Source organism: Haliotis asinina, chromosome 8 (assembly GCF_037392515.1).
Source record: "Haliotis asinina isolate JCU_RB_2024 chromosome 8, JCU_Hal_asi_v2, whole genome shotgun sequence".
Taxonomy (NCBI): Eukaryota; Metazoa; Mollusca; class Gastropoda; order Lepetellida; family Haliotidae; genus Haliotis; species Haliotis asinina.
The window spans coordinates 38317006-38339237 of NC_090287.1; the positions used below are offsets into that span (position 1 = coordinate 38317006).

At 38.7% G+C, this 22232-nt stretch overlaps 1 protein-coding gene across 3 annotated transcripts in view; it reads left to right on the forward strand.

Annotated features, from left to right (window-relative positions):
* The window catches only part of LOC137294333 (transient receptor potential cation channel subfamily M member 4-like), a 45353-nt gene extending 25583 nt beyond the window's left edge, over positions 1 to 19770 (forward strand). For 2 of the 3 annotated variants that reach the window (XM_067825334.1, XM_067825332.1), the window contains exons 17-29: positions 675 to 903; positions 1411 to 1484; positions 2863 to 2962; positions 3466 to 3594; positions 4575 to 4829; positions 5460 to 5640; positions 8812 to 8935; positions 11842 to 12092; positions 12386 to 12505; positions 13565 to 13753; positions 15883 to 15967; positions 17395 to 17499; positions 18053 to 19770. In XM_067825334.1, coding sequence (XP_067681435.1) covers positions 675 to 903; positions 1411 to 1484; positions 2863 to 2962; positions 3466 to 3594; positions 4575 to 4829; positions 5460 to 5640; positions 8812 to 8935; positions 11842 to 12092; positions 12386 to 12505; positions 13565 to 13753; positions 15883 to 15967; positions 17395 to 17499; positions 18053 to 18266 — 2056 coding nt within the window. In that variant the 3' untranslated portion in view covers positions 18267 to 19770. The remainder of the gene's footprint in view (positions 1 to 674; positions 904 to 1410; positions 1485 to 2862; positions 2963 to 3465; positions 3595 to 4574; positions 4830 to 5459; positions 5641 to 8811; positions 8936 to 11841; positions 12093 to 12385; positions 12506 to 13564; positions 13754 to 15882; positions 15968 to 17394; positions 17500 to 18052) is intronic. The other variant, XM_067825333.1, reaches the window with a different exon arrangement.
* Positions 19771 to 22232: the final 2462 nt, after the last annotated feature.

The window sequence follows — 22232 nt, forward strand, 5'->3', positions numbered from 1 at the left end:
AAGAAATAGGATCGACCTCCACCAACTTTTCCATTTTTATGAATGCTTTAATTTCAATTTTGTCCTTGATATGAAAGCAGCTCCCTCTTACGTGTGTGTTGAAGTTTTGAAATAGAATTTAACAAGCTACACATTTTGATTTCATGCCATCACACCTAAATCTGTCAAAGAATTGTGTTCAGTCCTTTTCAAGAACCTAATAATGTTTGTGTTGCCTTGAGGTGAGAAAAGGTGTCACTGCTCAGTGACGAAGAAATTGCTCAGTTCCAGCAGGAAGATAGATACACAGTCATCTGTCAAAGTTACGACTTCAGCAGACCAGCTAGTGTCTGGACCTTTTAATTCTCATTTGTCTGTCAAAGTTTTGACTATATAAGTGGACATTTTAATTTCCATTTGCCTGTTAAAATTATGACTACAGTTGACTGACTCGCGTGTGGACTTTTGTAGTCTGCCTGAGTTAAGACTGTGGTTGACTGATTTGTGTCTGGACTTTTTAATTCCCATATGTCTGCCAAAGTTACAACTATGGTTGACTGACTCGTGTCTGGACTTAGTTAGTCTGCCGAAGTTATGACTGTGGTTGACTGATTCATGTCTGGACTTTGTTAGTCTGCTGAAGTTATGACTGTGGTTGACTGATTTGTGTCTGGACCTTTTAATATCATTTTTAGAGAATTTGATGGCTTAGCAGTGGAGATGTTGAGGAAGTGTTATGAGGTGGATGAAGAGGAAAGCTACAATCTGCTGCTACGGAGGACCAAGTGGTGGGGGTGCAAGTCGTGTCTGCAGCTAGCAGTACAACTGCAGAGTCGCAGCTTCATAGCCCAGCAAGCATGCAAGTCACTCCTAGACAAGATCTGGTTTGGGGGGATCAATGCATCAAAGTCATCTTTCAAAAAAGTATGTGAAGTAATATTCATACAGAGTACACAACATATCATTATTGTTATGTATATATATAATTTGTTTGTTGTTTAATGCTGCACTCCGCAATTTTCAAGCTGTATAATCAGATACATATCTTGATATACAATAATTGAATCTAGACCGGACCATTGAGTGATTTACATCTTGAGCATAATTCAACACAGTTTTGATACAATGGCATCAACTAAGTCAGTGACCTTGATCTCCTAAGCATGTTTTACTGAAGTTCAGTTCTAACCCATATTGTCACAAATAACTATGTATATGGTAATATTTTGGATCATGTTGTTAGTCCATCAGTGTTCCTTCTGGGTACAAAATTTGAAGCCCATTTCTGGTGTCCCTCACTGTGATATTGCTGGAATTTTGTCAAAAATGCTGCACAACCAAACTCACTCTGTCATTCTTCCCCAGAAAATACATACATTGATAGAGATACACAGAATCTTTTATCTGGGGTTTGTTTTCTTTATATTACAGCTCACCTTGTTGATAGGACTCATTCCGGGAGCTTCCCTCATTCTCTTCCAGATCAGCAGGAAAGACAGGAAAGGGTTGGTACAGAATGATCATTTTGTTTCTCGAACACAATTTGTAGCAAAGACAGTATCTACACCAAATTGTGTCAAATGACAGCTAACAGAATCAGCAGTTCGGGGCTGTTACGTTTTAGCCCAGATTGGATTCTAGTGTTGATGCTTATACTGGAAAGGTTGTTTGTAGCCATTAATTTCTCATTTTGTACTGCATCATTTAAGAAATACAGTTCGTTCTACCACCATGTATAGTGTAATAAAGCACACTTTCGCCCTGAACTATTATAATTAAAGCACGAGGACGCTTGCGCAGGGCTAACTGATGTGCTGTTCTTTTGACATGTCAGCTCCCTATGGTAAGACAAACGTTACTAGAAAAACAAATGATGAACAGTTCGGTGACGGTTTATGTTCGGGTGAAATATCTTTTCTAGATCATTTTAATTGCATTTGTGATTCTCTTAAACCATAAAAGGCAATATAACCGTCTCATTTCTACTACCAACGAAAGTTTAGATCAGTACATTCAGCTGAAGCTGACTAGTCATGCGACATTCCACGATTGCATTGTGGGAATGTAAACATTGCAAACATTACCGTGTCGCTGTAAAATTTTGAGTCGAACTATGAGTCATTTTATCCTTCGGAAAACATAAACGTTATGTTTCCACCAGTGATGTTAGCTGTGTGATGCAACTGCAAACCAAGAAACGGGATGCGACAAAGCAGTTAACTGTGGGAGGCTGTATGAGGCGATGGCAACTGACATCCATCGTGAAGTCGGTTACATTGTGACGTAATGCAAAAAAATTCGATTACGAGGGGTCAGATTGGAATGGCGTAGTGACATCAACACATTGTGACGTAATGCAAAAAGTGCACATTATCGTCTGTTAAAGTATTGTCAGTGCCTTTGATCTTTCACTGAAGCATCTTAGAATCTTATGTACATGCAATGTCTAATAGCAGGGTATGAAACTCCAAAAAAATTCAGCCAGACCACAGGGCAGGTTAAGTGTAAAATATGCCAACCCTGACCAAAACTTACCTTCCCACAAATAAATTTAGGTTCACAAGTGACATAATTTATCATCCAATTGAAATTCTGCGTTTATTTTATGAATTAATTAATATTTTCATATATATGTCCTAATTTTAATCTGACCGTCGAGCATGTAGATTTGAGAATCTGGAAGTGTGTGTTGAAAATGACCTTTCCCATGGCTAATAGCATAGCTTGATAGTGTAATAGACTTCCCCTGAGTGGCATTAGACTGTTCTTCAAAGGTGTGTTTATAAATCAAGATTAAAGACTGTTGTGTTTCATGTAATATCATATATAACAGTTGATGCATAGTCATGATTGGCTGTCGAGTGTCTACATATTTTTTGGCAGGTTTTCCTTAGATCCAGATGAGAAGAAGAAACGCAAATTCCCCTGCGAGAAGGTTGAGCTGTTCTACACAGCTCCTGTTGTCAAGTATACCCTTAACCTGGTGAGTACACTGATCCATCTGTTGTATCAGCCTCATTTATTCAAGAGCAAGAGTGAGAGATATTGGTTTTATGTCACGTTTAGCAATGCTCTAACAATGTTATGGTGGGGGACACCAGAAATTGGCCTCACCCCAGTTGTTAGAAGTACAACTAACCAGCTCTAATGGCAGAGAGATTAGTGATGTCATGGCACTGTGACATCGTTGTAACTGGTGATGTCACAATGTTTTGCATAATATTGTGACTGAATTTACCTGAAGTGATATTTCCTATGAGATATTGCTTGATCACACTTCAGCTATATCACTTTTAGAAGCCATTTTGTTGGTGAATGGTATTTGACATTGTTTCTGTACCATGAAGTTATATGTCTGTGCTGAACTCGTTAACTTTGTGAGTGGAGTACACAGATTTATGATCCCCAAAATTCTGTATCTGTGAAACATACAGATAATGTTCTTATTACCACTATTCATAAACAGAGTTGTCCGTTTTGTTTCAGGTGATGTTCATTATATTTCTGTTGCTATTTAGTTATGTGCTGCTGGTGGATCTGCAGGAAAAATTCACACCATTACAAGGGGTCCTGTGTGCATGGGTAGCAACTTTCTTAGGGGAGGAAGTCAGACAGGTGAGAAGACCAGAGCTTGTTAAAAAGGGTGGTATGTGTGTGTGTTGGGGATGGGTCCAATTTTGGAGAGGAAGTCAGACAGGTGAGAAGACCAGAGCTTGTTAAAAAGGGTGGTATGTGTGTGTGTTGGGGATGGGTCCAATCTTGGAGAGGAAGTCAGACAGGTGAGAAGACCTAAGCTTGTTAAAAAGGGTGGTGTGGAGGGATGGGGTCCAGTCTAGGAGAGGAAGTCTGACAGGTGAGATTGTTACAGAGGATGGTGTATGTGTGGTGGGTCCAGTCTAAGGGAGGAAGTCTGACAGGTGAGATTGTTACAGAGGATGGTGTATGTGTGGTGGGTCCAGTCTAAGGGAGGAAGTCTGACAGGTGAGATTGTTACAGAGGATGGTGTATGTGTGGTGGGTCCAGTCTAAGGGAGGAAGTCTGACAGGTGAGATTGTTACAGAGGATGGTGTATGTGTGGTGGGTCCAGTCTAAGGGAGGAAGTCTGACAGGTGAGATTGTTACAGAGGATGGTGTATGTGTGGTGGGTCCAGTCTAAGGGAGGAAGTCTGACAGGTGAGATTGTTACAGAGGATGGTGTATGTGTGGTGGGTCCAGTCTAAGGGAGGAAGTCTGACAGGTGAGATTGTTACAGAGGATGGTGTATGTGTGGTGGGTCCAGTCTAAGGGAGGAAGTCTGACAGGTGAGATTGTTACAGAGGATGGTGTATGTGTGGTGGGTCCAGTCTAAGGGAGGAAGTCTGACAGGTGAGATTGTTACAGAGGATGGTGTATGTGTGGTGGGTCCAGTCTAAGGGAGGAAGTCTGACAGGTGAGATTGTTACAGAGGATGGTGTATGTGTGGTGGGTCCAGTCTAAGGGAGGAAGTCAGATAACTGAGAACAACTGCAGTATGGTATCACCAAGAGCATTATGGGTATCTTCCACATGTGCCACGTACACAGATGTTGGCGCTTATTTCCTCTGATTTTTATCAGGTATTTGATGTTCCTGAACGGTCTTTAAAGAGGAAGCTTGCAGAGTATTTCCGTCAAGGTTGGAACAAACTGGACCTCCTAACAATTGTTCTCCTGATGGTGGGCATGGTGCTTGTTCTGCAACCAGGAGAGACGTGCTACCTGATTCGTAGGGTCATCCTCAACATCGATATCTTCCTGTTTGCTATGAGACTGCTGCAGATGTTTGTTGTGAGGAAGAAAACGGGGCCAATGCTTACCATGATACAGAGAATGGTAGGGATTTTATGAGTATACTTCCTTGCTTTACGGGTAGGTGGGGTAGCCCGGTGGTTATAGCGATCACTCATTACACTGTTGTTAGTTTACGAGTAATTGACGAGTAAACTTTGCATACCTGCAAGCATCGAGTATTGTTTGGCAAGTCTTGTTAATGTAAGGCTTCATGCCGGCTACACAGTAATCTGCCTGTTCCTTTGTAATGTTGGCATACAATTCTTGTGCAATGATATAAGTCTTTTCAACAGGGTTCGATTCCCCTCATGGATGCAATGTGTGAAGCCCATTTCTGGTGTTTTCTGTTATGATATTGTTGGAATATCACTAAAAGCACTGAAAATAAACTCACTCTTTGCTTTTGCTTTTCATCACACCAAAGATCCGAGTTAATTACCCCATGTGAGTGCCATGTGTGAAGCACATTCCTGTTGTCCCCAGTCGTGATATTGTTGGAATATTGCTAAAAGCAACATAAAACTTCACTTTCCGTTATTTGATTAATTGATTCATTACTATTTTTATGTTTTTGTGATTGGTTGAATAGCAAACCTTGACAATAGGATGTTATGTCAGAGCATTGTTTGAAGGTGCTGTCGTCCTTAAAACTGTTTCTGTTTTGTGTTTCAGGTTGATGATACTGCTTCATTTATGACAATCCTCCTTGTGTTTGTTTTCTCATATGGAGTTGTCTCCCATTCCGTTCTGTTTCCGCAAGCATCTCCAGAGTGGCGCCTCCTGTATGATGTTCCTCGTAGAGCCTACTGGCAAATCTACGGAGAGTTCTTCCTGGATGATTTGCAGGATACAGGTGATTAGAATCATCACATGCATCTTTCCATGTCTTGTCCCTGCCTTCAAAGACTGCCTCCATGTTGTAGTGGTTAGAGCATACCCAAGGAGAGCAAAAGGGTGCGGGTATGATTCCATGTCATACCAAAAGACATTAAAAATATGGTACTTGTTGGTCCCTGCCTGGTGCTTGGCATTAATGAGTACAACAAGACCTGGTCGGCTCAGAGTCAGTATAATGTGTATGAGCAGGATAGTCATGTCTCATGGTATCTCAGTGAGCTAGCTCTGTAAGACCAGCTTAAGTGTGGGCTAGTGCAAGCAGCCTAACATACACACACATGGACATTGTCATATTGGCAAACTGTTCTTAAGCTGCATTTCACCTCATCCATCTTTGTCTTCAAGAGACAGATCCTGTAGAGTGGCTTCAGTGATCTATTGTCTGACAGCATGATTCACAACACGGCTTCTAAATGAACAATGGTAACACCTCAACATGACATCATGACATCTAAACGAAATAAAGGTAACAGCTTAGCATGACGTCATGACATCTATGTGAAGAAAGGTAACACTTCAACATGACATCATGACATCTAAATGAAGAAAGGTTACACCTCAACATGACATCTAAATGCAAAAAGGTAGCACCTCAGCATGATATCATGACATCTAAAGACAGTTAACACCTCAATATGACATCATAACACCTTGGCATGACATCATGACATCTAAATGAAGAAATGGAACACATCAACATGACATCCAAATTGAAGAAAGGAAACACCTCAACATTCCAACATGACATCTTAATGCAGAGAGGTAACACCCCAACATGCCATTGCAGGTTTAGACATGTAGCAAAATCCTAAATGATACCTATTTTCACAGCACATTTCGATCTATACGGTTGTGGAACAGTTTTTCAGAAGCACTTAGAAGTAGGTGAATATACAGGACGAGTGTATGGATGGTAACTTCTTCACCATATAACACAACATTTCTGGGCTACTTAATTACCTGAAGAAGGGGCAAGAAGTAACCCAGAAATGTTGTGTTATACTATAAAGAAGAAGTTCCATATACTCATCTTATGTGTCATGTAACAAGCACATTCTAACATGGTATGCAGGTGCCGAATTTGGTATACCCATACTAAGAGTTTATTTCAATGTTGTGCCAGTTTTCTTCTAATGATTTTACCGTAAGATTTTTAGTGGAAGTATTTCTTTTCACCTTAGCGGGCCCACCATCAAGTTGTCTCTCTTGGGTATGTTTTAGTTTTTAAGCCCTGTTTAACCACTTCTGATTTTGCATGTAATTTGTATTTTGTTTGTACTTTGTGCACTGGAATCTAGAAGACTGGTTGCATGGTTTCATTCATATTGTGTTAGATTTCATGGGAAACCTTGTTGTGGTGACCTTGGCCTTGGGGCTATCTCTTCATGTTTCCTGCTGCAAGGTCAAGAAAGGTCACATGGTAAATCAGCTTCAAATTTTGCAATTAATCAAATCATATTTCATGGTGCATGAGCACTATTTAGAAGACTTGGAAATTCCTGAATACTTAACTGGGCTCAATATCTTACTTCATTCAAAACTGAAAGGGGCACTGATATGGAGCAATTAATGTTTCTTGTCATTGGTGTAATTACAAAACCAAGGTGCAAGTTGGACAGCACCTGCTTCCTTGACAGTGACAGACATGGGGACTGGGCTACTGTCCACATTGGCAGAATTTCTTCTCCCTAAACAGTGAGAAGAGTGGATGCCCATTGCATGCCGTTATCTGACAATATCCCTGGTATTCTTTGTCTGATTGTAATAAAGTATCCCAATAGTGTAGGTTGAATAGTGTAAGCCTGGAGGGCATAGTGACTCATCCAGTTTGATTCTGATTCAGTGTTATTTACCTCGATATTTAACTATGTCATATGAAAATATGATGTCTACAGGCACATAGCAAACCATCTGTTTTATATTAGTCGGATAGATTGCAAAGCATTATATGTAGATAGTATGGAGGGTTGACCCAACTTTCATAGCAAAAATATTGTGTAGTTTCTGGTAGCTATTATCTATGTTAATAAACAGACACATTTGAACTATTTGAATCCGTAAACTAATAACGTCCAATGGTAGAAAAATCTGAAAATTTTCTTACGTAAAAAATTGATTATACCTGTTTACCCAAATGCACAGCAAATGCTTATAAATATGTATTTCTTATAACAATGAGTGAGTGAGTGAGTTGAGTTTTACGCCGCCTTATAACAATGAGTGAGTGAGTGAGTTGAGTTTTACGCCGCCTTATAACAATGAGTGAGTGAGTGAGTTGAGTTTTACGCCGCCTTATAACAATGAAGTTCCACTGGTATCCTCAAAACAGTTTTGCCCCGTAAGTGTTTTCAGTTGCATGCAAAATGATATCACAAATGTTATATTTGGCATCATGCTGTAGTGAAGCACAGATTGTAGTGTTGATTAAGTGAAACCCATCTTGGATAGTGATATAGGTTTTCTAGCATTCTTTATTGTGATGGATATAAAGGTAGCAAAACTCCCTAGAACATTTTATCTCATGGAACATGAACTTGATGCAGTATTTCTAGAGTACTGTATATGACTAAGTTAGTCAACATCTAAGATTAGGTATTAACCTTACCATCAAAATCTCAATGAAAATGCCAGGTACTGTTATGATGTTAAAGTTTCTGACAGGGCGCGTTCAGAAAAAATGCTTATGTGAAATGATATCCTGTACATAAATTGGCCTACAGAATATTTGTTTTTGTCCACAAAATTCACCTTACAAGCTTTATTCTGCAATCATATATAGTAAATATGTATGACCATGTCTGTCATTTAGAAAACACTGACAGTCCAAATTAACATAGCCCAGATTACAAATCTTGCTCTTTGTTCTCTAAATACTAGAATATGTTTCTATTAGTGTATCAAAATCCTTTGTCCAAATACTGTCTGAATAGACCCTGAATTCCTAATAAGAAAATGTGACTGTTACCTCTCCATGTCTATCTGTCTCTGCACATAAGTCAGGTGACCAGAGAGGAACTCAGCATTTAATTTTAGTTACATTTGCATGCAGGTTGTTGTTTGTTGTTTGCTATTTATTTTGTTTTTGTTTGTTGATTTGTTTGTTGGTGTTTCACGTGCATACTTACAGACGTTGTGAACAAGACCACCACTGAACAGCCTGAAGTTTCGCAGTATATTGTGGAGGGTTTCCTCGCTGTCTATGCCATCATCACTCATGTGCTCCTCCTGAATATACTGATAGCAAAGTTCAAGTGAGCCTTAGTTTTCTTCATCAGTCACACAGGCTTGAGCCCCCTGGAGATCCGGGTTAGAATTAGTCTGGACCAGCCCATGCTCGTCTTGACTGGCAACTAACGGACTCGGATGGTCATTCTCGCTGACCTCTCACCCATATCATCATATCCCACCTGCATAGATTCAACAGCTGTCATACAGCTGCAATATTGCTCAGCATGGAGTTAACAAAAAACCCCAAACAAACAGATAGACTTGAAATACCCTTGAAACATCCTTCATAGTAGAATCTGTCATGCAAATGGCCTTGGAAGTTCATTTGCTAGGTTAGGAGTGGCATTTCTACAAATTCTAGCATGTTGGAAACATCAGACATGCATGGATTAGAATTTTGGAGAGGGTGATTTGAAATCTCCTTTTATTTATGCTCCCTTCCAGATAGTCATGCCAATATTGTCATGAAGATCCCAGTGTTTGTTTCCTTGACAGATAAGTAGAATATGTTTGTGCTGATAATTGCAAGTTTTCATAGATTCACTCACACGATATTACAGCACCCTTGTAACTTAAGTCTTCATTTTTGTAGATTTGAGACATGTACTGATATGCTGATGCAGTTGTGACCTCATAAATATACTTCAGCTGTAGGTTTTTAATAATATTTTCATTCTAGAACATTCACACAAAATAATGGTTTCTTATCCATTCTTTAGAGTGCCTGTGACCTCTAGCCCTTGAACCTTGAGTGACTCAATTTACTTTATATTTGTCGTTACATTTCAACCACATTGTGACAAAAACAATGTTGACAAAAACAGTAAAACTACAAGTGAATCACAGACAGAGATATAAAACTAGCATGTAACTTAAAACTCATACTATAAGACAATACTGATATAAAAAAAACGGGCAATAGATCACCTTCATGGACCCTAGCTGGATTTACATCATTCCTTCAGCTGTTGGTAGTTGTATGTCAATTTAGCCATGAAAAGTGGGTGCATTAATAACAAAATGAAATCAAATGATTTGTATGCTGTTGTTTTTATAAAAAATGTTAAAGATGGCAATGTAATGTGTTCTGTGTAGCATTCCATGCACAAAGTGCTGTGTAACAAATACTGAGCAGACCCTAGATCCCACTATCAATACGGGAACCTTTACTCAGCCTCCCCATTCCTGTAACCGGGATTTGAACCCTCACTCTCAGAATAAGCCACCTAATTGCAAGCACACATTCTAGTCAGACTTGGTGTTCCCCTCTTAAACGTGTAAACCACGTGTAATAGCCATCTCCTATGGTGTAATAGCCATCTCCTATGGTGTTCCCCTCTGAAACGTGTAAACCACATGTAATAGCCATCTCCTATGGTGTAATAGCCATCTCCTATGGTGTTCCCCTCTGAAACGTGTAAACCACGTGTAATAGCCATCTCCTATGGCTGAATGAATAAACAATGCTTTCAATAAAGTGATCAAAAGAAGCATATGTTGTATTTGGGATTACATTTTTTCAGTAGAGTACAGCTTCTAGTACTTTTTTCAGGCCCCCATTCTCGCCACTGAAATTTATGTGTAAGAGAAAGCACAATGTACAACTGGCAGGGGAGGGAAAACAGAGGAGAAGTGTTTTCTCTAACATATAACCCTAAAAAAAAGTAGGGGATCTTCATTTTTTTTATTTACAATTAAAAATATTTAGGAGATTTATCAGAGTCAATCAATGTTGATATGATATTAGTGAATGTTTTTAGAGTGCATCACCATTTACACTTCCTTACAACCATAGTTATTTGGATTGTTGTCGCCTTTGAAAGATGACTGGTGTATGGCATGTAATTTGCATGTATACGATTTTCATTTTAAAACAAATGACTAAAACAAACACTAACAAAATTGTGATGCAAGATGAGCATCAAAATTAATGTTCTAAAAACGGCAAAATCAACGTTGTGCACATGCATATCATGCGTTGTGTTTAGGGGTGGAAATAGAGGGAAATGGTGGTGCATTCATAAGACGTCTGTCCTTGAAACGTTTGTTAACGTTTACACTTTCTATCCAAACTGAAAGTTCATTATCCCCTACTTTTTTTGAAGAGTATATATACTGTCAGTGATGGATAATTACAATGTAGATAATCATTTAATGAAGCAACATCACAATAACTGAAGTGCACGTAAACTCAATTTAATGATAATAACTATAAATGGATAATTCAACCCCAGTTCCTTTGTTGGCCCCATGGTGGTGTGGTAGAGTGTCTCTCTACAAATCTGAGAGTTGCAGTTACAGTGTTGGGAAAAACCATTGCACTTTGAAATTAATCCTGGACGATATCTTTCAAATGATTTCAAGCACTCATATCATATAGAGTTAGGAAAAGATGATTGCAGAAAGAGGGAAGAGGTCTGACTAACGAAAAGTAAAACCTGGAAGAGGTCTTTCTGATGAAAAGTAACTACTAAACAAAATCCTCAATTGTGGTAGTTCTGGAAAAACAGGTGATGACCTAATGTATAATGAGAAGCATATTTCAGGTTTATTTAAATTGTCCACTCCCTGTGTTTAACCTTACCTGGGAAGATCCGCGTTACAATTGGTCCGAAGCAACCAATGCTTGTTGTAAAAGATGACTCATTGGATTGCGTGGTCAGACTCACTGATTTGGTTGACACATGTTATCGTATTGCAACAGTCTAAACTGAAGCTCGCGATGTTGATCAGTGGATAGTCTGGTCCTGACTAGATTATTTACAGTTGTTGTCATATTGCTAGAATAATGCAGAGTGTGTCATCAAACAACAATCAAACCGACTATGTCTAACTTGATACAGCAAGCATGGGTGAATTTAGCTTAATCACCTTATTCTCATTCAACAAGATATTGTGTTTTTGATACGTTGTTTTTTTTAAATTTCAGTTACACATTTAGTGAGGTACAGGGAGAGGCAAGCAAGATCTGGGCATGGCATAGGTGTCAGATTATCCATGAATTTTACACACGGCCCTGGCTGCCTCCACCATTCAATGTCATCCACTTTCTTGTCTGGATTGTAACTTCATTTGTGAGGGCACTAAGGACACTGTGTAAGAGGTGTTGTAGGCGCTCATGTTGCCATGGAAACCAGAGAAGGCATCATGATGATAGCGCAATTCCACTCCACAGTGAAGGTGAGATTAAAAGATTTGCAAGTAATAAACACTTTGAAACAGTGAATTGGAAGTAAAAATAGACTTGCACTCGAAAAACTTATTTTCTTCAAACAAATCAAATGAGAATGAACCCCTACAATGAAATTTGTTTGATTTTCTCATGCTGAAACGTGATTAACAAATGGCCTCATATTTGATAAACCTACTATACGAAACAGGATAACTTCCTTGTAACGTGTCTTTGATGGCACTGAAGGTCAAGGGCAGCCAGTGGCATCATTTGTGTTTTATCCTGACATGCCTGTTTCCAGATGACTGCAAGGGTGTGTCCTTTGGGCGTGTCCAGGCATGCAGTATTGAGGTCCGGTGGGATATGGATCTACTGTACAGCTATAATAGGTACAAGCTGACATATCGGAGGAAGGAGAGTGGTAAGTGACCTAATAGATGGACGGTGAAGTCAGTGATAGGTTTTATGGGGTAATAATGATAGTGTGTCCATTTACATAGCACCAAACTCCACACCAGGTATGCTCATAGCACTAGCAATGAATAGCACAGATCATTATTACCTCAGATAACCCAAGATGCCTGTTAGGCACCAGAAGGTTACAGTCACATGACTGTATCCATTTTTGTTTGGGTGAACAGAGTCAATTTTTAACAAACTCACTTGCCATGTGTGAGACCACATGTATCCAGTGTATGAAATAAGTCAAAATCCATGCAGACATACTTTTTACATTAATTTTAGAGGGTGGTGGGGTCATTTAAATTGTACATGCAACTTCATAAAAATCATCATCACCATCCCTAGCCATAAATTATGAGCTGTCCCTAACAGTCTGTTCACCAGTCATTGTAAGAAATTGGATTTTATGGATCATGTTATCTAAAATTTTTACCAGACCATTGGACTGTCTAACTGTACATTAAGACCATCCATCAGAAATGGGCTGTATTTCACATACTTATCTATCTTCGACCACACACCACCACTGCACCACTGAGGAACTGGAGACACAGGCTGGTGTGTAGGAGTATGAGTGTTGTGAGTGTTTAACAGTAGTGTGAGGTTGAGTCAAAAGCATGTCCTTCAAGTGCCAAGGCTACATGGAAATACTGTAGAAACTACAGATACAATCTAATTATGGATGTTTCTAAATACTGCTCACAAAATTCCTACCCCAATTTTATCATGACCACCCATATTTGTTCATTTTTCAATTGAACTTCAGAAGCTTGTTGTTCTATGATTGTATTTCATGCTTTTAGGCAATAGATAGACACATTATTACCTTGATTGAAAATTTTAAAATTCTTTTTGAACATACTTTGATGCTGTTTGAAGACACTATAGTACCAGGGTAATGTGATAGCCTGCTGTTGTGTTTTTAGCAATTGACACTTCATACAGGTAGGTTTAAGAACTGCAAGCCATCTGAAGCACAATGAAGTTGACAACTCTATGTAATCTCTGGTTCCTTCAGCTTTTTCAGACAAGAATCCTCAGCTGACCTTGACCTTGTTTCCGACAAGGTCCTGCATTGTCAGTAATCTCCTTCCGTGGACGGTGTATGAGTTTGAATGTTTTGGAGGCTGTGAGACGGACACTGAGACTAGCCCTATGATTACCTGGGATCACCTGGGCATTATCACCCAAAAGACAGAGAGTGACAGTAAGTGGCTGCAACTTGAAATATGGATGGTCGCATGGTCTTTAGTGTATGCTTTCTTTAAGCCAAAAGGGGACAGTGAGGTAGTCTAGTACTTAAAGCAGGGGTTCAAAAATATGTTGAAACGCCACTTGCCACCGGGCAAGTGACTTCAAGAAAGTAACTTCTCCTGTCTAATTTTCCACTTGCCCTGATTTTAGGACACCATGCGTGATGTTAATGTTTATTGGCTACTTATCGAAGAGTGATAATTTCACTCTCTACTAGCGCTACTTTATTATTATTGTGAAATTTAATAGCTTCATTATGAGCTGATATGAAATGAAATCCAAGATTATTTGCAGTTTGAAACCATAAGTGGAAATTATCTAGTTGTCCATGGACCAGTACGATACCATTATTTGATTGCCGGAAATGAAAATTGACTAGTCCCAGGCATCGGGCGATGGGAGTTTTGAACTCCTGTTAAAGGGTTTCACTTGTCATGTTGAAGACCTGGGTTTGATGCAATAGGTACAATCTGTGAAGCCCATTTCTGGTTAGATATTGCTGGAATTTTGGTTAAAGCTTAAACCCCACTCACTCGTGATCAAAACTCCAATACTTTAGAATAGAATTACGTCTAATGATGCTACAATCGCTTTGAAGAATGGGGCCCTGTTTCATAAGTGATCTTACCTTGGTGAGATGTTTGTAAGTCTGTGATAAATAATATTTATTTAGGTTTGATTTTATGATCCCTTTGAAGATTGAGGCTCAAACATGAAATTTCATTTTGTCATTTAGCATGAAACTTTGTCCAAGAAGTGATGAGACTCGTGAAGGTCTTTGGTAGAATAGGCCTTCAGCAACCCATGCTTGCCATAATAGGCGACTATGCTTGTCGTAAGAGGCGACTAACGGGATCGGGTGGTCGGCTCACTGACTTGGTTTACACGTCATTGGTTCCCAGTTGCGCAGATAGATGCTGATGCTGTTGATCACTGGATTGTCAGGTCCAGACTTGATTATTTACAGACCATGGCCATATAGCTGGAATATTGCTTAGTGTGATGTAAAACTAAACTCACTCACTCACTCACTCACTCACTCACTCACTCACTCACTCACTCACTCACTCACTCAGTCAGTCAGTCAGTCAGTCACTCACTCACTCACTCACTCACTCACTCACTCACCCACCCAAGAAGTGATGATGCTTATGTCTTGGTTTTGAAAATATGTAATTATAAAATTTAATAAAAATGCATAAGAAGAATGATAAGACATTGTCCTTGTTTAGAGAAATTTTCATGAACAGCATTAATTTATTTTTTTACCTTAAGATGCTCCAGAGTATTACGATGGATGTCCCAAAAGTGATTAACCTCACTATATTCTCGATGTACGTCCATTGTTAGAAAATCTTCCATTTAATTTTGAAGGAATCATTAGCATTGGCATATCCAGAATTGCACATATGTGTGTAATGTGGCTGACAAGATGTTTGTCATCACAACACACTCGGGTGTAATGTTTCTTGAAACATTGCAGAAAGTGAAAAACGCTGTGTCATGTGGTGGATGATGGCACACGCTTAGATAATATGATATAAATATGCTCAGTACAGTATGGATGACTTCACGTTATAATCACCATTCAAAGATTTGGATTGTTTGATTTATATTTAGTCAAAGCTGTTTTTCAAGGACATCCCCATTTTAAACCTTCAAAAACATTTTGTCCAGACATTCAAGTTGGCACTGTTTACAATGTGTATGTGTGCTATATGGAGGCGGTCTGTAAATAATTGAGTCTGGACCAGACAATCTAGTGATCAACAGTATGAGCATTGATTTGCGCAACTGGGAACCCATGACAAGTAAACCAAGTCAGCGAGCCTGACCTCCCGATCCCATTAGTCGCCTCTTACAACAAGCATAGTCACCATTTATGGCAAGCATGGGTTGCTGAAGGCCTATTCTACCTCGGGACCTTCATGGGACTCTCATATTGTGACCTTAGCGTTAATCATTTGAAGGTTATGCCACTGTATCCACATCAGGTAGAACACACTGCACAAGGAATGTTTAATCATGGTCACATGAGATACAGTTGTTCTGTCTCTGCAGCACACTTCTTTTTCTGTAAAGCAGGTGAGGTTTTTCAGAAGATGGAGAAGGATATCGCCACCAACATCCTGGCCATGACTTCCCCTCAGGATGTAGTACTACAGAGGTGAGTTGAGAAATAACATGCAGTACTCCAGGGGTGAGTTGAGAAATAACATGTAGTACTACAGAGGTGAGTTTATATTAAGTGTAACATGTAGTTCTACAGAGGTGAGTACAGATGTACCATGTATTGTCTGTTTGCAGTGAAAACGTATTGATGAATTTCACTTTAAACCAAAATTTTACCTTGCCAACCGTACATTTAAATGTCAGATCTTTTTTCAACTTAGTATTAAAGTTGTTTGGCAAATGATCATAGTGTCAAATCACTCTATGTGTTTGGGTTGCATGGGCTTTATGCACTTTAAATGAAACACCAAAAAGAGATAGGGTTGGTCTAAGTTAACGTACCATAATGTACCACACATGCATTTGTTTCGCTGATCCAACTACTGCTCTTACCCACTTGTAAAACAAACCAGTAATAGCAACTTGAATCTATTATTATTTTAAACAACTTTTGTCCTAAGTTGAATACAATCCTGCAATATAAATGTTCAATTGGCAAGGTAAAATTATGAAAATTCAAAAACTTAATTTCACTTTATTTGGCTTACTTTTCTGTTTAAAGTAAAATTCATTGGTACATTTCATGGCATATAGACTATAGGCCTGCAGAGATGTGCTGATGTGAACATGTCATACTACAGAGGTGAGATGAGATGTAATATGAGTACAGATGTAACATGTAGTACTACATTAGTAGATGCACTACATGGGTTGTATGAGTGACCTTGACCTTAGATGGAATGTGACTTCCGAACGGGTGATTGCTTCATATACAGTCATGAGTATAAAGAGAGTAATAAAATTACTGGCATAACTGTGTCAATAAATTTCAGTATTTCACATGTCATTTAACAAAACCCCAACTTTGATCATTTTGATCATAAACGAAGAAATCCAGAGTAATCTCCCTTTATGACCATTCAGGAAATATCATTACGAAACGTTTGGCATCTCATTCTTACGAATGTTGAATGTTTTTGTTTAAAGATAAACTAAATCAAAAGATCTTAATGGTAATAAATTCGTCACATGGTGTTTTGAAAGGGTGTACGGGACTGTCAGACCCTTGTAAATTCCGTAAATTCCTTTCAAAACACTGTGTAAGTACAGAGGTCAGTTGAGGTGTAACATGTAGTACTACAGAGGTGAGTACAGATGTAACATGTAGTACTACAGAGGTGAGTACAGATGTAACATATAGTAGTACAGAGGTGACTGCAGATGTAACATGTACTACAGAGATGAGTACAGATGTAACATATAGTACTACAGAGGTGAGTACAGATGCAACATGTAGTACTACAGAGGTGAGTAAAGATGTAACATATAGTAGTACAGAGGTGACTGCAGATGCAACATGTACTACAGAGATGAGTACAGATGTAATACAGAACAGAAGTGAGCTCCTTTTTTATTTTCCAGAACTGAGGAGCTGTGTAAGGAGCTGACAAAGATGGGGAAGTCCAGTAGCACGAGTCAGCAGACATCGGTCAAGGCTCTACAACACCTCAGTGAGGAGGTTGCCCAGTACGTAGCAGTAGGGAGAATGTTCATCCATGACTGGGAGATACTCATTTCTCATTGGTCGGTAGAAAGTTTCAAATCACACTGACCACTTTTACGAAACAACTGAATTGATGACTGATTCATTGTAAAAACCAATGTTGTAGAGACAGATTCCTTACTCGGTTATTGTCTGTAGTTCTTTTTCAATTAGGATGAGATGTAGACTTGCAGTTACTGCAGTACATGTATGAATAAAGAGGTTATGCGGAATCAGCTTAAATTAAGAAGAGGCATGGAATTTGGCACTTTTCTTCGTGCTACTGACATGAGTAGGTGGGTGGGAGGGTGAGTGGGTGAGTGACTTTAGTTTTATGACACTTTTAGCAATATTCCAGCAATTTCATGATAGAGGACACCTGAAATGGGCTTCGATCATTGTACCCATGTCGAGGAATTCAACCCTAGTCTTCTGTGTGATGAGTGAACTCTTTAACAACTAGACTACTCTACCACACCATATACTGGAAGTCATTTTGTATTCGTATGTGATAATTTTCTTTTTGATCTGTTCCAGGTTGAAAGTTTTACATGAAAACTACATGACTGAGAAACAAACTGCCATTCAGGGAGAACAGGAATCTGTTCTTCAAGAGAGAGTTAAAACATTAGAAATGGGTATAGAGGAAGTCAAACATAATCAACAGACAATACTGAAACTGCTACAGGATGTCCAGACCAAAATACTAGACATCACCATCCCTTCCACAACATCAGATGAACTGATGTGATCAAGGTGATGTGTCAGGCTTTTATCCTGACTATTGCATGTTATGGCTAGATACAAATATATGGCTGCAACTTGAGATGTGGATGGCAGATCAGACAGTGCCAAGTATTGCTCATAAGTCGGCTTTAAAGTCGGCTTAGTGACTTCGTAAATTTGCTCTTCATATCTTTTTTTGTCCAAAAAAAGTTTATTTTGGTCATTGAATAGCAGCTGGAATAGGACTCATTTTGGTGCTGAATGGTTGCATCTGCCTGCTTGTATCTCACACAGTGGATCATGTTTCAATCTGTCAGTCTCATGTCACTGAGATCTCAACTCTGACTGGTCAAACAAAAATCTCAGATGAATTGCATATGTGAGTCATAACCGTGGTTTACTGAAAGGTGAAACACATAGTTACTGCCATGAGATTCAGATCTCCCATCATCTTGTTTTCATCAGCACTATAATCTCAATGCAGGTGCTCTCTTAACCTTTTAATTACAAAATTGCAAACCATTTTACCATGTTTATTTTCTTTTTTGCAATTTGTTGCTCATTTTATTGAAGCTGGTTAACTTAATACATTTTCCCATGTTTACATTCTTTATTGTAATTTGTTTGGGCTCTAACCAGTGTGCAAAATAGCTGCTGGCCCGTTAGCCTGTGACTAGTAAGAATCCAGTGAGGCTTGTAAGTCCCCACAATCACTGACCTGTTTGCCTGGTGAATTTTCATGGAGTCATTTTGTAAACATATCAGTCTCTTCAATTTGTTGAGTCATAATACACTATTAATAAATTATGCAAGATTAGGCATGATTTTGTGGGCTAGTAACTTTCAGGCACAGCTAGTCTGACTTTTGCAGTCAGCTGCAAACTTTGGAAACTATTTTTCACACTGGCTGTAACAATGCGTCAAACATTCAGAGGATTACAATTGATTGCAAGTAATCAATGTGTGGCTATTGATAGTTTAATAACTGACTTCTGTTCATAAACACCCAGAGCAAACTACAGGAAGTAGTAGATTTGTTCACTTTGATTTATGATTATCTGTCCCTTGTTCGCTCTTGAACAAACATGACTGTTTACTTGATGCAGGTTTTAAGTTTCTTGTCAGTCGTCAAAATAGACTGAAACTACTTCAACTTGTTTTTATTTCATATGAACTATACATTCTTTTGGGAAATGACTTCAAACGAGAAAATTCTTGGAGAAAAAACTTTTGCAACAGTATTGCAATAGTTGGTTACAATAGACTATTGCAATCAGAAAAGTATGTTGTAATAAACTATGCTATTGCAATAGTTGTTTTCCCTTCAATAGTCACCCCTGTTATTTGTTGCTCTTTGTAATTCAGCTTGTTACTGTCATTGGCATTGGCGGCCAATTGTTATACTTAAAAAAAGTATTCATAATATAAAGTATATATATTTACACTTGCATTTTTGACATATACTCTTTTAAGGTATACTTCTTAAATGTCTTTTTCTGTTTCTTAACAAATAAAGATTTTATATAAAATACTGGCCAGTTGAGTGGTTGTTGTTGGGACAGCTGTAGACCCTTTTGATGAGATATTTTACAGGACAGAGCTTCTGTTTTGTGAGTAGAAGATTACCGGGCCTGAACACAGTCACATCATACCAAAATATACTGAGGGAAACAAATAAGGGTACACAACTTCATGACATTGTTCCTCTATTTATTCTCAGATTCCCGCCCACAGTGCAATACACACCTTGTGTACAGACCTGGAGAAGTATAAAGGAACACTTGTGCTTTCATATGTTCCCTTACTTGTTTCCCACAGTATATGTGAAATGGTGGTGCTTATTGTTACCCTGGCTGACACATCAGTATGATGTGTTTGTCTTGCACATCCTTGAAATCATGGCCCCTCAGCATTTGGCTGAAAACAAACACAAACACACTAAAAATTTATCTTCACGCCCACTTCATCTACTTTGAAATAAAACCCTTGGTCACTGTCCAAGGCTGACATGCTGTCACAGAGTCTCTGGGATGTTATGTGTATGCATGTGTATGTATCAGTTCCATAATTAATATCCACCTAATTTTGACTTTGTATATATAATATATATAATTATTATTCATCATTTATTTTTATTGCGACCCAGGAAGATCCGAGGTAGAATAAGCCTTCAGCAACCCATGCTTGCCATAAAAGCTGACTACGCTTATCAGAACTGGATCAGGTGGTCAGACTCGCTGTGGGGTTGACAGGTCATCAGTTCTCAAACATGTAGATCAATGCTTATGCCGTTGATCTCAGGAGAAAATACTTTTGCAATAGTATTGCAATAGTTGGTTACATTACAGACTATTGCGATCACGAAAGTATGTTGCAATAGACTATGCTAATGCAATAGTTGTTTTCCCTTCAATAGTCACTCCTACAGACCCGTGAAGGTCCGGGGTAGAATGGGCCTTCAGCAACCCATGCGTGCTATAAAAGGCTATGCTTGTCGTAAGAGGGGACTAACGGGATCGGGTGGTCAGTCTCACTGACTTGGTTGACACACGTCATCGGTTCCCAATTTCGCAGATTGATGCTCGTTTTATCACTGGATTGCCTGGTCCAGACTCGATATTTACAGACCGCAGCCATATAGCTGAAATATTGCGAGTGCAGTGTAAGACTAAATTCACTCACTATGTTCATTGCAGATGAGATATGTCTGTAAATTAAAGCGTTTTAAGTAAAACGTTTTGAAAACAACTTGCCTGAGTTTTGTATGCATCAAGTAAGAAGTAAAGAAACATTGAAAACCAAAAGTCATTGTGTTCTTTAATCTGATTGGTTGAAAATATGATCGAATGGTATTTGATTCCCAGAAATTGCAACACTATTTGCTACATTATCTAAATCATACTGTGATGTAAAGTCAGAATGATGTCGCAATTGAGCAGTTCCAGGACAAAAGGAACCAGCTGAAATGGACAACTGATGACACTTAACTGCTCTACCCGTACTCAATGTAAATGTGGGCCTTTTTGTTTACATTTGTGTTTACAATGTCAATAAACATCTGTTGGCCAATTTCTGGGTGTGATTGAATATGAATGAATACCATTGTATCATATACCTAGCAATTTTTCTGTCCCATTGAGTCAGCATAGAGACAGTACACTGGGTGTTATAAGAACAATTGATACGTCAGTTAACTTTGATTAGTAATCAAAGAATCAAAGTTTCTGCCAAAGTGAAAAGAAATTGGAGTTATGTCCCTTGGTGTGTCATCCGTTAGACAAGCTCCACTTCACGATTTTCATAAGTGAGTCTGAGAGTGAGTGAGTGAGTGAGTAGCAACACAAAAGAGGAGTGAGTATGCAGCTATGTATGAGGACACGTAATAAGTGAGTCATGAGGGTACAACTTCTCATCCTGCATATTTTTTAACACAGCATATACATAACTTTAGAGTACATGATGATCTAAAACAGCCAAAATTAACATTTCTCTTTTATTAAATACAACAAAAACACTTTCCATACATCCAGTTGTAATGGGAGTGTAAACCAGTCTCACATAGCAAACAAGCAGTGGAACCTTACACAACAAGCAAGGTACCCCAATACAATCCAGGTGCTTGCAAATACTTGTCAAAACAAAATTAGAATCCTCACTGACCCTGAACCATATTATTTTCCCTTCCACCCAATTCTTGCTCATATCCAAAAGTCCAAAATAAAGTAAGTCTAAAGTGTTACTAAGCTTTCACCTAACAGAGATGTGTCATGAAGTTTTTCAGTGGTAGGATCTGAATAGAGCATGCAAGCATGAAGTTCATGCCTTAATGTACATTAATGTGTGCTTGTTGTGTTTGCTGGTTTTCTGGGTTTAAAACCCATCCAGCCCCCTCACCCATCTCAAAGTTCACCCCACATCACTTTTTTTGTCAATAAAAAAATATATTCCTACTGCCATCAACATTTTTTTAAAAAAACCTAGTGTCGTTTAA